Genomic DNA, 14,385 nt, shown 5'->3' on the forward strand with positions numbered 1-14,385 from the left:
TGAAAACATTGGCGTCCGCGTGTCTGCTGCTTCCTGTTGCAGTACGGTTTATTTAGACAAAATCACAGACAAGAAAGAAAATGTAGCAATACATTGACATCTTGCTATTAAAGTGCAACACATGCAGTTTCTTATTTAGATCTATGTGGTTGTATCAAAGCTGAACGATGTTTTGAAATCCGATGTATATAAATATATATTTTTTTATGTCATTTCAGCTATACGATCTAGGAGAATGAGACGTTCCAGACTATTTGCACTTATTATTGCTATCTCAATCACATCGTGTCTTGTACTTATTTGCTACCAGCAAATACAGACTTATGACGACAAGGAATCACCATGGGCTAAGTTTAGATTGGATATCGATCGTATGCTTACAAGGAAAGAGATACAAGATGTTAGTTTGGAACAAACAATATATGAGTCTACAGAGTAAGTCTTTCAAGCTTAGAAGTGTTCCAAGTGCAGTCTAGTCGGTTTACGGCGCTGTTGAGATACATCGATATCGTTAGCTGGACGTACCTCCCTAGCTTGTACATCATGCACAGACAAGTAAAAAACAAGCTGTTGATATTCGAGGGCTAGGAGGTACGACCAACTAACGATGTATCTGAACAACGCCGTAACCGTCAAAGTATAGAGAGAGAGAGAGAGAGAGAGAGAGAGAGAGAGAGAGAGAGAGAGAGAGAGAGAGAGAGAGAGAGAGAGAGAGAGAGAGAGAGAGAGAGAGAGAGAGAGAGAGAGAGAGAGAGAGAGAGAGAGAGAGAGAGAGAGAGAGAGAGAGAGAGAGAGAGAGAGGGAGGGAGGGAGGGGGAGAGGGGGAGGGGAGAGGAAGGAGAGTGAGTGAGTGAGTCAGACAGACAGACATACAGACAAACTGACAGACAAACAAACAAACAAACAAACAAACAAACAAACAAACAAACAGAAAGGTGAAGGACGGGAGAGAGGATTAGTGTCATGTTACTAATGACTGTGCATTATAAGGTTATACGGTTTGATATTGTCTGAATTCAATACTATTATATGTACTGGATAGAAGTGAAAAATGTAATAAAGTATAGAGGTTTTAGCTATGAACCCAGTTGACTGTGAGATCTAGAGAGTATAAAATCAACATAGCTCATGATCAGAGTATTGTACGTTTCTTCGTAGATTGCCACTATTACGTAATGGTGAAATAGACACTCGATACATGCCGTCAGTAGGAAATGGACATATAGCAACAGTGATATACAGTAATAGTACTTACATCAATGGAGTATACAACGGAAAGGAAGGTAAGACACTCAACGAATACGGCTATTGAGGTGACTTTAATATCTTGTTAGGAGATTGTATGAGGTATACTTTCTCAGTAGTACCCACCTGTCTGGTATTCCGAGAACTCGTGTAAGGGTTTTAGTCAGAATAAATAAATAATAAAGGAGGGGGGGGGGGAAATAGAATCATTAAAATATATTTAAGACAGTGTGATGTTTCGATTTTTATTTCAATGAGTATATATAATTCACTGGAAAATAAAAAAAAATTGACTGCCAGATACACTTGCCAACAAGCAGAAGATATATACTGTAACACATAAACGGGCAAACAAGTTCAAAAATATTCTGTACAAGTATAATATGCATTTATTTGATTTCAGGAAAATGTACACTTTATTATTAACTTATTATTGCTCGTCTGTCTGACGATTTCTTTGAGTGAAAAAAAAATATGCAGCCCCTTTCATGTTAGTGTTCACTTGCTTGTTTTACAATGACGCAGATAAACCAATAAGGAACTGCACTGAAGTAAGCCAAATAAAGTTTCAGAGTGTGGGAATAACACTCCTTGATCATAAAGTTGCCCACGGGACTCTGACCAGTGTTTCCTTTCCAGGCTTTAGTCATCGTGCAAGACTACCATCCAAAAATGCAATTCGAGTTCACTTCGATGAAGATGTCGAGAGGGAATTGTCAAGACGATACAGATTAAATGTTCGAAATGGTAAGATATGACACACAGATAGAGAATCACACAGTTACATAGATGTATACAATATATAGATAGATATTTGGCTAGAGATTGGTAGATAGATAGATAGATACATGTAGAAAGATAGATAGATAGATAGATACATGTAGAAAGATAGATAGATAGAAATAGTCACATACATTGTACCTACAACATACACATACATGCACACACACACACACACACACACACACACACACACACACACACGCACACGCACACGCACACACACGGACAGACAGACAGACAGACAGACAGACATGTACGTAACAAATTTAAACAAATCATTTTGTAGTATGCTATCTATTTTTCCATACTGACATGTACATTTAATATTGTATTATTGTTCTTCTTAGAGAAATTCCAGTATAGTGTATACACAAACACAAGACTACACTTTTTCATTTCCTTACAGGTGTTTGGCAAGAAGTTATTCAACACCCACAGTTTGCAGTGACTGTCAACATATATGCTCACCAATACTTCACCCGTTTACTTGTAACACAGGTAGAATTCTCAAGAACTACATCACGTTCAGATGATACCAAAAACATTCAACTGAAATTGGAACAGAACGAAGGAAAAGCAAGCCAAGACTTCTTGTTTGATGAACCTAAAGAATACATTAAAGCTAATAATAGGGCCTGGTAAGACTATGAAGAGTTATAATTTTGTTTGTTTGTTTGTTTGTTTGTCTGTTTGTCTGTCTGTCTGTCTGTCTGTCTGTCTGTCTGTCTGTCTGTCTGTCTGTCTGTCTGTCTGTCTGTCTGTCTGTCTGTCTGTCTGTCTGTCTGTCTGTCTGTGTAATGCATTTGCTTGTGTGTATGTAATTTTTTAGTACGAGATATACATATAATTCAGAGATACATTGACTAGTCGGTGTATTTCCCACATTGTGGGATTTCCCGGGGGTGGGGGTGGGGTGGGTGGTTCAGTATTCATGGGCAGACGACTTTCAGGGAACTATAGAGCTCCGTAATTGCACACAATCATGCATCTGATAAAACACAGAAGTACAAACTTGCTGAGTATCGCTTTAAATGTTGATCTAAAATATTCGGAGACAGTGTGACGATGGAAACAAAAGAATCTGGTGAGCTTGCCACACCATACGATGTACCCGTTTAGTGTACGATAGTTTCAGAAAAGATAATCTTTTACACATGTATTATGCATAATACACCGATAGCTACACTTGATAGGTTTATCTTCAAGAAATTCTGATAAATTTCTCGTAATACAAATACAATTTTGTTCGTCTCTGCAGGCAAATTAGTGGTACAACCATCGAACCCGAATTGTCCGATAAAAAGACAGGAGATAGTCCGAAGATATCTGTATATGTCTATTATACGGATATGCCAAGAGAGGTAGAGGTCATGGCAGAAGATCAAGATGCCCATATATGGACATATGTGACGTCAGTAGATCAGGATCAAAATGTCGCAAAGCGAGACTTCGACGATGCTATGACAGAAATAAACAAAAATCCAAAATCGTTTCTAGAAAAACATAGCCAACTGTGGGAAAGAACTTGGGAAGAAGGAGGGATCGAAGTTGATGATCTTAAACTTGGGAAATATATATACGGATCGTTTTACTATATACTCAGTTCGCTTCCCGCTCTACATGAAACGAACCAACCGAAAAACCAATTCTTCGGTCTTAGTCCAGGTGGTCTTGCGAACGGTGCGAATGCTACAGATTATCAAGGGCATAGTTTTTGGGACACCGAAACGTGGATGTACCCGCCAATGTTGATGTTCTATCCCGAGCATGCCAAGGACATTCTATCGTATCGCTGGTACGGTAGAGAAGCTGCCAGAAAACGCGCTAAAGAGAACGGCCATTCTGGAACTCGTTATCCGTGGGAGTCTGCCTTCACTGGAGCCGAGGTAACGCCGAGAAAATTGTGCATGGCATGCAGGGAAAATGAACAACATATAACAAGTGACATTGCTTTTGCAGCACGACAGTATTTCTCGGCGACTCAAGATATGAAATGGTTGAAAGACTGGGGGCGTGAGTTCGTCTACGAAATGGCCAATTTTTGGCAGAGTCGCGTGACCCAAAGAAAAGTTTTGGATGCCTGGGAGATTAAAGGTAGAACGCTAATTTTTTTATTAGAAAATAGTCATATAATTGTAGTTGTATGAACAAATCTTGCTGATGTTTGGAGACTCCTGTTGATAATACTAGCTCTACACTAGTTTACTATTAACACAATGACTGCGTGTAGCCTGCAGTAGGCAGGCCATATATTCATGAGAATCTCAGCCAACCAACACTGATTTTCAGGTAGGATGTAGATTTTACCTAGAATCAAAGTTCTTAAGACCTCTCCAAATTTTGCCATGTCGAATTTTGAAAATTGCTTCAGGTCCTTTTGAAATAATAAAAGAAATTGGGGGTCCACCGCGTTCTCTTTTTTTCATGGAACTCGACAATCTTTTATTTGGTGCAGTATTTGGCGGCCATATTGGACGGCGGCCATATTGGATTCTAAAATGATTTAATTTTGATAACATTTTGACCTCTGTTTAACCATAGACCATGTCTCTCTAGGGTCTATGATTTAATAAATTCGTACGGTGACCCATGATTTGTTCTTGATGTTTTAACTGAGAACCAGTTGAAGTTTTCTTGAGCTAAACACCGGCAAAAATTTAAACGGTGTATTACCTATGCGCATTTACGTGTTAACCGAGTTACAGCAATCTCCATATCAAATAAAGCTATAAGAAATGTTTTTTTTTTTCATTTCCATAAATACTGACATTATAGTAATTTGACGAATCAACAAATAGTGAGAGAAATAACGAATTTATACATTTTCAGGAGTCATGTGCCCAGATGAATACGCGAAGCACGTGGACAACTCTTTTTACACGAATGTTGGAGCTAGTCAAACAATTTCGTTCGCTCAGTTTCTTCAGTGCATGGCGGGTGACAAAGCGCTACCGATGGAATGGCAAGAAAAGGGGAAGAACCTTATTGAAGTTATTGACACCAAACATAAATATCACCCGGAACATGAACATTATTACCTAGGTAACCCAACTATCTCTGATTACATTTGTCAACACTTATAGCCAGAGTCACGTTTGCTGATGAACCGCATTCATGTGGTTTGGTCTGCTTGTCTGAGCTGAGTAAATTAGTATAACGCCCTCAGCGCTCACCGACGACAAACAGAACAATAGTACATTTTGTAATGTCAGAGCACATAGATTAGAATTTATTTTGTGGCATGAAAAAGTACTGCTTGTTCTTCGTTTTCTATGTAAAAGTTGGTTTTAGAAAAATTACAATACATTTTCACTGACTTTTTATGAAATATTGAGTGTATTATAATTTTCGTTTGCAAAGACACGTAAATAATGATATATCACATCGTTCATATATGTCTTGTTTTTGTTAATGTTGATGTATTTTTGTTTGTTTGTTTGTTTGTTTGTTTGTTTTCGTAAGAACAACATTATTGAAAGGGAAATCGACAACACATTTATTTACTCAGAATAAAGATTCAAGTTTAGGTACTGGTGGTCGTTGATAACTCAAACCTACCGACCATTTTCATTTTCTATGGTGTTCTGATGAGGTATTACAAAAATACATAGACCATAAGAGATTTTGTTGACAAGAAATTAAAGAACAATTGTTGTATAAAGGAACCTACATATTTGGCTGTACATTAAACTGAAACTCTAATAATACTCAGTATTTCCTTCATAATTTTATTTGATGAATAGGTACCAGTGTCAAGCAAGCTGACGTCATCTTGACCGGTTTTCCGTTGATGTGGCCGACAAAACCGGAAATTAGAAAGAACGATCTGGACATCTACGAGAGTGCCACGGATTCTCATGGACCTGCTATGACGTGGGGAATGTTTGCCGTTGGTCATTTAGAACTAGGCCAATATGCTAAAGCGGCCGATTTATTTCAAAAAAGCTACGCTCCGTATGTGAGAGAGCCTTTTAAGGTAGGTCACCTGATTTTGTTTTGTCTGACTGGAAAGTCTTATTTACAAACTGGACCTCGAAAAGCATAACAAAAGCGACTGCACATTTCACAGACCGCATGAAAATGGTAATATTATACTTTAGAGCGACACAGACCTGTAACTAAGGTACCAGTTTAATTTATAAAACAATGTTATAATGGCTTTCTACTTGAAAAATTGGCATGAAACAACATTGACCGAGTCTTTGTTTGTTACTCATGTGTTTGTCATTGTTTGTTTGTAAGTTTGTTATTGCCTCATATGAAAGCATATCATAAATAGACGGCGAGGTGACCGACGTATCATATTGTTTAGGATGTATTCAACACCTTCCCGTGACACTCATTCTTGAGTTTATAATATTTTGTATAACATGATCAAACTATGATAAGCGTAGTGAATACATCTCATCGACAACTGATACATTTGTAGTTGTTTTATCTGACTTTGGAGTTTACATGTTCATGTTACTCTATTTATTGAAGGTATGGACAGAAGCTCGCAGTGGAATGGGAGCTGTTAATTTTATAACTGGCATGGGTGGCTTTTTACAGGCTGTTATGTTTGGGTATGGCGGTTTCCGACTACACATAGACAAGTTGAACTTTGACCCCGTGTTACCTCCAAATATAAACAGCATTAAATTTAAGAATTTGAATTATATCCGGTCGAATTTCGACTTTGTTGTTGATGCCAACACAGTACGAATAGTTGTTGGATCTGTTGACCCTCAACATGAAATTAAAGTGAGAGTTCAGAATGGAACTGAAGTCCTATTTGAGAAAGGTACGTGTTAATATATTACTTGTATTATATTTTACTGAAGTGACTAATTAATCCGATGTCCATATTACCTATAGTTACAGTGAAAATTATTTTAATTTTAGATCGAAGACAAATTTGGTTTACTGTAAAATTCAACCCAATAGGGGTTGAATGATGTGTGAGGGCGCTCGTCACGGTGTACGGAGACTACCCAATCATTGAATCCTCACGTGTTTATGACTCAGTGACGCCGCGCCGTAGTCAAGGAGGGAAGACTCAATGTTAGGATGGGGGGGGGGGGGTGGGGGTGGAGAAACTGTCCAAACACCAGTTTACCTCTTCAGCTGGATTGAACGTAGAATTAAGCACTTCTTTTTAAACACGTCTGATTGTCGACGAAAGAGGTAACGATTAACCTCTTTAGCTTGAAGATTAGTACACCACCTTAAAATGGCGAAGTTTTACCACGATGTTGATTTCTCTCGCTCGGTAACACTTTTGTTGCCAACTTTAAACCTGAATAGCACCCCTCAGTATTCACTAACACCCACATATCCAAAATTGTAATCGTCTGATAGTGGAATCCGTAGCTATTTATTACTAGATTTATGAGTTTAATAACAAGTTTGCTAACCCCGTAATTCGTACTTTTACGGTATTTCGTCCATTTTATTATGCTGTTGAATGGCTAAGATGTGCAGTTTTGTTAGATGAATAGATTAGATGAACAGGTATGCAATCTAGCACTCATCAACGTTGCCTGTAGCATAGAAGTACCACCGTAGTAATGATCAATATATTGTGAGGGCAAAACAGAATTACCGAAAGGCCCGACTTGTGAATGATTTAATTACAGTACTTCAGGTCAAGGTCAAATTTGATTGTACATGTAGTTAGTGTAGGTTGTTTTACATGAATCACAAAGATAAGAAAAACAACTCAAATCAGAGGGGTTCGGTCTGAGACTAAAATTTGAACGCCAGACTATGAGGGAACTTACGGGAAGGAATTCGAAGGGGATGGGGGGGGGGGGGATGAAGATCATTATTAGGAGGAAAGGGACTGGAATGACTCTGTTCATGTTGTTGTCATATCCTTACTCATGCCATCCTGTTTATGACTAAAAATCGGCGATAACAAACAAACGTACGGTATGTTTAAAATGTACAGGCAATTGTTAAATAACTGATAGAGGGCGCAATTTATCACGGACATGGGATCGGGACTGAGGTGATGTTTCCGCAGTGACGCAGAGATATAATATTTCGTTGTGCTTTCTTCAAAGGTCCATCAACATATTATACCAACAAATCTAAATCGATGTGCAATATCTTCAGTATTGCTTTACAGATTCGTTAAGTGTAGGCAACAGAAACTAGTATCAAATAGATTTTGTTCAACATTCCCGCAATATAACAGTATTACTAGTATATCTATGTGCGTAGTCGAACCTGGTTCATTTATCGAAGGTCAGTTCTCCAGGGTCAGCTCTTTATCTTATCATCACGACAAAAAATCTTACTATCTGCTGAACGTAAACCTCTTTGAAAGGACATCGGCCTCGTTCTGAGCTAACTTCTTTCAACATTTTCAACGCTGCATTTCTGCATTTTTTGGGGGTTTGGGGTTGCTGCAAGGGTTTATGGGAAAACCTCTAGATGATGATGACATCACTTTTGTCCCGACACTCTATATTTGGACCTTTTCTTTCTGTTTCTGCTTCTGCTTGGTACTGTACAAAACACCTTGTGGTTACCACACACGGGTCAGCTCGTGTGGTACAGGAGTACTAGTGATGTGATGAGTTTACAATTTTTGATATGCTCTGTAAGGCTTGTAAATTTACTTTAAATATGAAAAGATGAATGGAATGGAATAAATTGAGTTTCATAAATAATGAACTTGACGCGTGTAGATCACGTGACGAAGAACACATCGATGGAAATTACGAGTTGTCATGGCTCTTTACTTTTACGCATAATCCGGTCACAATGTCACACATGTATGGTCCACGGTCACTCCAACGATTAGTACCAGCCTAAATAAATGATCACGGTGGTGATGGGGAGGGGGGTGGGGCGAGATGGTTCAGTACGAGGCCACTGCTGCCGTATACCAATATCACAATTCAAAGTCAACGAATAAAACAAACGCGTGTACAAGGTCGCCAAGGTCGTCTCACTCAATCTTTACAATAACAATATTATTTGACATGAAAAAAATGTGTAAATTGGTTGTGTTTGAACCTGATAAACAAGTTGAAGGGTAAATACCACGTACTCCTATGGTTACTATCAGATACCTTAATACCAAATTACCACAACTACAAATTTTTGGCAATTTTTGTGTCGCACCTCTATGATGATTTGGTTTGACTTTTTTATTCATCTATATTATTTATCTTTAGAACTATACGTTTACGTGCTAATCATACATATTAAGCATAGTCGTAAACCATAGCCTGTTTTACGGCATGCATAAGACCAGCGGTACACATTTCGTTACTTTTGGATCAGCAGAAATATGTCCTCTGGTTTGCAAGAATGGGGGTATAGAGACCAGGGTATGGTCTTTATACATACCCTTCGATATTAGATGACACTATCTTTATCAAAAGAGTGAAATTCAGCAACGTAAATATACTTCATGTAACCCAGCAGGTGTTTGAAGTGAGCTTGGTTCCCACAACACGAACAAACATCAGGGTTACATGTAGCATACATTAACTGCTGTATGTGGTATTTGGGTTTTAATAACACACAGTGATTAGAACAGGAAGTAAAGAAACCAAATTCAAATTAAACCCAGAATGCAATATTTTCATTTCACAGGGAAGGTGATCAACCTGACACGAAGTCCTGGCACTATCTATTCTACGAAGACCATACCATGTGACCTGCCAGCAGACAGAATTCTTAAAACTCTTTCAGTTGATTCATCCATATCACGCAAGGCGCCGAAAAGGAGCTCGAGGCCCTAACATTTAGAAACGGTGGACGATAAATGTATTGAAGCTGTCAGATTACAACACAATGCAAAGACAAGGGTCATAACCTGACCAGAGGTCAGAGGTCATAACCCAGGTCAGGGGTTGTTTAGCTATCGGCGGTTTTCATCGTTCTTCTTCGGTTTTTTGTAGCATGACTGTAAACGCTAAATTGAAATGGCAAATACCTTGAAAATAGATAGCAGACTGGAAGAAGAAAATAAATGTATATAAGACATAACGCTCTCGAAATTCTACCTTTGATCAACTCTACTGGATAATATTACACTATTAGCTGTAACGAATTTACTTTTAGCGAGATTTGATGAGTCAAACTGAGCATGCGTGACTGTGTGTATATGTCTACATATATGACATTTACATATATGTCTATATAACTGAAAATCGCTGGGAGCAATTCCCAGCACAAAAATATATTTAAAAAAAGAAGAAGACATCAAACAGAGCATTTTGTGTTGTCAGCCGTATAACGGACATATCACAATTTTAAACTATGTATATGTATTATACCATTTAGAACAGGAGGGACAGGACATTAATCTGCAGGGACAATCTGAACTTACAGAATGCAATAATTGAAGACCTCATTGACAGTACTAAATACCAATGCAACGTGATTACAATTTATTTTATAATTCATTGAGTGCATATTTTTTCAAATATCAAGGGTCTTGATTATGTTTACATGTAAAGTGAAACTTTGGTGTATTTTCTAGTTTTCATATTGCTTGGTATATAGGTTATGTTATTTGAAATGCAGTTTATCCGACCATAATTGAACCATATATTAGGTGAGTTAAAAAACTTTCTACCTACTCCTCAAGCATGTATACTGATGAGGTCATCACTTAGCGTTCAATGATATTTTGGACATATCCATGCCTGGAAGGAAATATAATATATGATACGTCACTAGTTCTTCCATTGAGAATTTAATACTGAGAACTTTATGCAAATTATATGTAAATTTTGTAATATCATTCAAAAGATTAAAGATAAATGTCTATCAAGTTTAATAATTACTGTCCATGGTAGTGGGATCTTTGTTTTTTTTCAAGTTGTACAATAGGCTACTTACTTTAAATGTGGATGGATGTATTTTTTTTTTTATAATTCTCACAATCCGATCGACCTAAGCTTATATTCTCTGAATCTGGCCAAAAATCGAGAAAACATAACGCCCTAATTGGGTACTTTAGTGATGGTAACTAAGATATCACATAACTGTGTACGTATTATATATACCTGGATGAACAGTATCATTTATCGCTGACCTTAAATACAGTAAAAATAGTTCATTCATCTTTCTGACTTCAACTGTAATTTAGAAGGCACCCGGACTGCGTACGCATCAACAACAACAACATACATGCACCCAATACCATCGTGTTATGTGTTAACTGACCTAACTTATTAATTACAGTTAGGTGTGACGACGAGAAAATGAGACTAAAATGTTTACCCGTCGGTAACAAAGCTCTCATACCACGTCTAGATTTCACTGATACATCTATAGACATATCTCAAAATATACAGTATACATGTAGGTTGTAGCAAGGGAAGAATTCGACAAATGTAGACTTGGTACGCAAGTACGATGTCACATATATGCTATATTAATCAACACAAACAAACTATTGTCATTTTTTTATTTATTTATGTATTTATTTATTTATTTATTTATTTATTTCGGTATAACCGCATGTACCATCAATCATCTCAGTGAGCTCTCAGAGTTGTTCAAACATGGAATTGCAGTCAATAGTGACACAGGTTGTGAAAAAAACATCAATTAATAACTGTCATTATGTTTGTTAGTGACCATCACGCGACTGTTTGCGTGACCCACAGAGAATGTATACCATGTTAGAGTACGTGCATACCGTAAATGGGTCGCTGAGAGGACTTCAATTGTCTGAAGGCAGTCGACTTGAACGGTGATAGTAGCTTGGTAATGCTGAAAAGTTACATGTATTAATGGGAAGGCTTGAAAGGACTTGAAATGGACGCGGTTCCAGACAATGGAAAGCCTGCACGTGACCTGAAACTGACACGGCTGAAATGGACATGGTTCCAGGCCGTGATTCTGTTTATTATAATCATGACTCTATCAAAATATCTTGTATAGATATCAGTTCATTACATGCTATAAGCTTAGTACAGATATGTTGTTACGTTGCATGTACCAAAATGCATCTATAGCACCAACATGGTTTTCAAAAACTTGGGAGACATGTATCTCTCAACATTACATACCCTACATTCAGTGCATAATACCTATTTTCCTGCGCCAATACACGAAGTGAAATATTTGGTGTAAGGACTATATACTTGATTAGTTTTTCCTGTTGATTTTAAATTTGCTGTTGTTGTCCTTTTTATCTTGTTACGTTGATCAGAAAATTAACAAAGTGAGATATTAGTTTTACATGCGATCAAATCGATAGCTAGAGCCTAATAGTGTAAACTTGTAAATCGACTTCTTACATCCGGGTTCAACCCCCCCCCCCCCCCCATCCCTGCGTCACTTAGGTCACAAACGTGCGAAGCTTAGGTCACATACCAAAAGTAAACTCATACCCCAACATCAATGGATAAACCAATAATCTTATTTAAATCTGAAGTGGTGAATACGGCTTGATTTCTGCATTTACCTCTAATTGCTTCATTTAGTGTCGTTTGTTAAATTTGATGTTGTTCCGGGAGCTCGAGTGATCTCCACCTTCCATGCAGCAAAATCGAAAACAAACGAAACTAAACCAAGGAAAACAGAGGTAAATAAAGAAATCGAGCGGTATTCACCACACCAGTTTTGAATCAAATTGATACACCAGGTAATTGATGGTCGTTCTAGATAACAGTCGTCGCATTCCAGAACTCAGGTTTGTGGTGGTGGTAAAACGACATTGGACGCGACGACGAACAATTCCAAATACCCGGACAATGTGAGGTACAAGTTAATAAACATTAAAAATATTAATCGCTTTCGTAAACATGCCACTGTAGAATATTAAAAATGCCTTTTCAAGGCGGTGCAACTGTAAATAAACTTAGCTCCAAGTCTTCACAGAGTTGGACATTGATAAGACATTGATAACGGTTTGACAGAGGATGACTGTCCTAGAAATTAATATTTTACTGTATCTATGAATCTTCTTATTTGAAAAAAAAAAGATTCAAGGAAAATTGAAAAAAAAATCCCAAATCAACCCTGTTAATGTTGTTTCTTTGCAATATCTTCTGCTACGCTATAACGGTAACTACGTGGTATTCACCTGACTGAGAACAAAGGAACTCGTAGGAGTTGAAGTTGTCGCCCACACGCCATGGTGGCGATGATGTCATCCCATTGTACTGTGACACAGGTCACGACAGATAAAATGTTGCACATTTCTGTGTACATTTCACACCTCCTTAAAAATATTTGCTACATAGGTATACAATGAATTGTTTCATTTAGTTACCACATTAAGTATTTAGTCACAGGCCCGGGTCAAAGGTCACGACGACACCAAAAACCTGAAGTGCGTTATTTCTATTCAAATTTCATTTTTTCTCTGTTCGTACGTTCAGGTGTTCACTCCAACGCTGTGGTTAGATTCTACTTCCCTTGTTCAACCCTTTCAAAGCCCCTTAATTTGGTACACATATGAAAATATAGAATATTACGGTATTGAAATTAATATTACAAGTATTTGTCAAATCATTGTTTGTCATGACTCTGTTAAATATCTCAAGAGCCGCCAACACGTTACCGTGGGTGGTTTGTCGTTTGCCGTGCTGTCATACCAAACTTTTGCAATACCTGGAAATAACGAGTGTGTGTCACCTAAGAATGGCCTCATCAGATACAGTTCTGTGAAGATTAACAATAGCGAGGTGACGAACTCTTTGTGGTGACTATTCTGGTGGCGTCACGAGGTACTAAAGCTTTTTAATGTTCCGAAGGAAAAAATAGTTAAAAATCCAAATTATATACAAAACGATAAAAAGTGAACTGTGTGATCTCTACGATGTACAACCACTTGTGAAGAAGAAGAAGAAGACATACATGAATAGATGTGGGGGACTGGGTCGGATAGGAAAGTATGAATAAGGGGGGTGATGGTGGTTGTAGTGATGATGGCGGCGGCAGCTGGTAGACGACGTTGTTGTAGTTTTTGTTGTTGGTGATGATGATGATGATAATGTTGTTATTGTTTTGCTTGCTTGTTTGTTTGTTTGTTTGTTTGTTTGTTTGTTTGTTTGTTTATTTGTTTGTTGTTGTTGTTGTTGTCTGGTGCTGCTGCTGGTGGTGGTGGTGGCGGTGGTGATGATGATGATGATGATGATGGGGTGGTGGTAGTGATGATGATGATGGTGATGATGGTGGTGGTGGTTGTGGTGGTGGTGGTGATGATGATGATGATGATGATGATGATGATGATGATGATGATGATGTTGATGATGATGATGATGGTGGTGGTGGTGGCGGCGGCGGTGGTGGTGGTGGTGGTGGCGGCGGCTGCGGCTGCGGCGGTGGTGGTTATGATGATGCTGTTGTTGTTGTTGTTAATGATGGTCATAGAACAAGTCTAACCGAAGTATA

At 38.0% G+C, this 14,385-nt stretch overlaps 1 protein-coding gene across 1 annotated transcript; it reads left to right on the forward strand.

The window, feature by feature from the left end:
• The first annotated feature begins 373 nt into the window (after positions 1-373).
• Positions 374-10,664, forward strand: LOC144446920 (protein-glucosylgalactosylhydroxylysine glucosidase-like). Its single transcript, XM_078136767.1, has 9 exons — positions 374-435; positions 1,159-1,283; positions 1,885-1,992; positions 2,435-2,666; positions 3,287-4,122; positions 4,858-5,070; positions 5,772-6,004; positions 6,511-6,811; positions 9,622-10,664. Exons 1-9 carry the CDS (start codon positions 374-376, stop codon positions 9,768-9,770), a joined length of 2,259 nt encoding a protein of 752 aa, XP_077992893.1. The 3' UTR covers positions 9,771-10,664.
• Positions 10,665-14,385: the final 3,721 nt, after the last annotated feature.

The sequence above is a fragment of the Glandiceps talaboti genome, chromosome 15 (genome assembly GCF_964340395.1).
Source record: "Glandiceps talaboti chromosome 15, keGlaTala1.1, whole genome shotgun sequence".
Lineage (NCBI taxonomy): Eukaryota > Metazoa > Hemichordata > Enteropneusta > Spengelidae > Glandiceps > Glandiceps talaboti.

What these genes read in the sequence shown, in the direction of transcription:
- LOC144446920 (XM_078136767.1), top strand. Translation starts at nt 374, where the DNA reads ATGCTTACAAGGAAAGAGATACAAGATGTTAGTTTGGAACAAACAATA. An exon ending in ATGTGAGAGAGCCTTTTAAG is followed by an intron (nt 6,005 to 6,510) that starts GTAGGTCACCTG and finishes TATTTATTGAAG; the next exon opens with GTATGGACAGAAGCTCGCAG. An exon ending in TGAAGTCCTATTTGAGAAAG is followed by an intron (nt 6,812 to 9,621) that starts GTACGTGTTAAT and finishes TTCATTTCACAG; the next exon opens with GGAAGGTGATCAACCTGACA.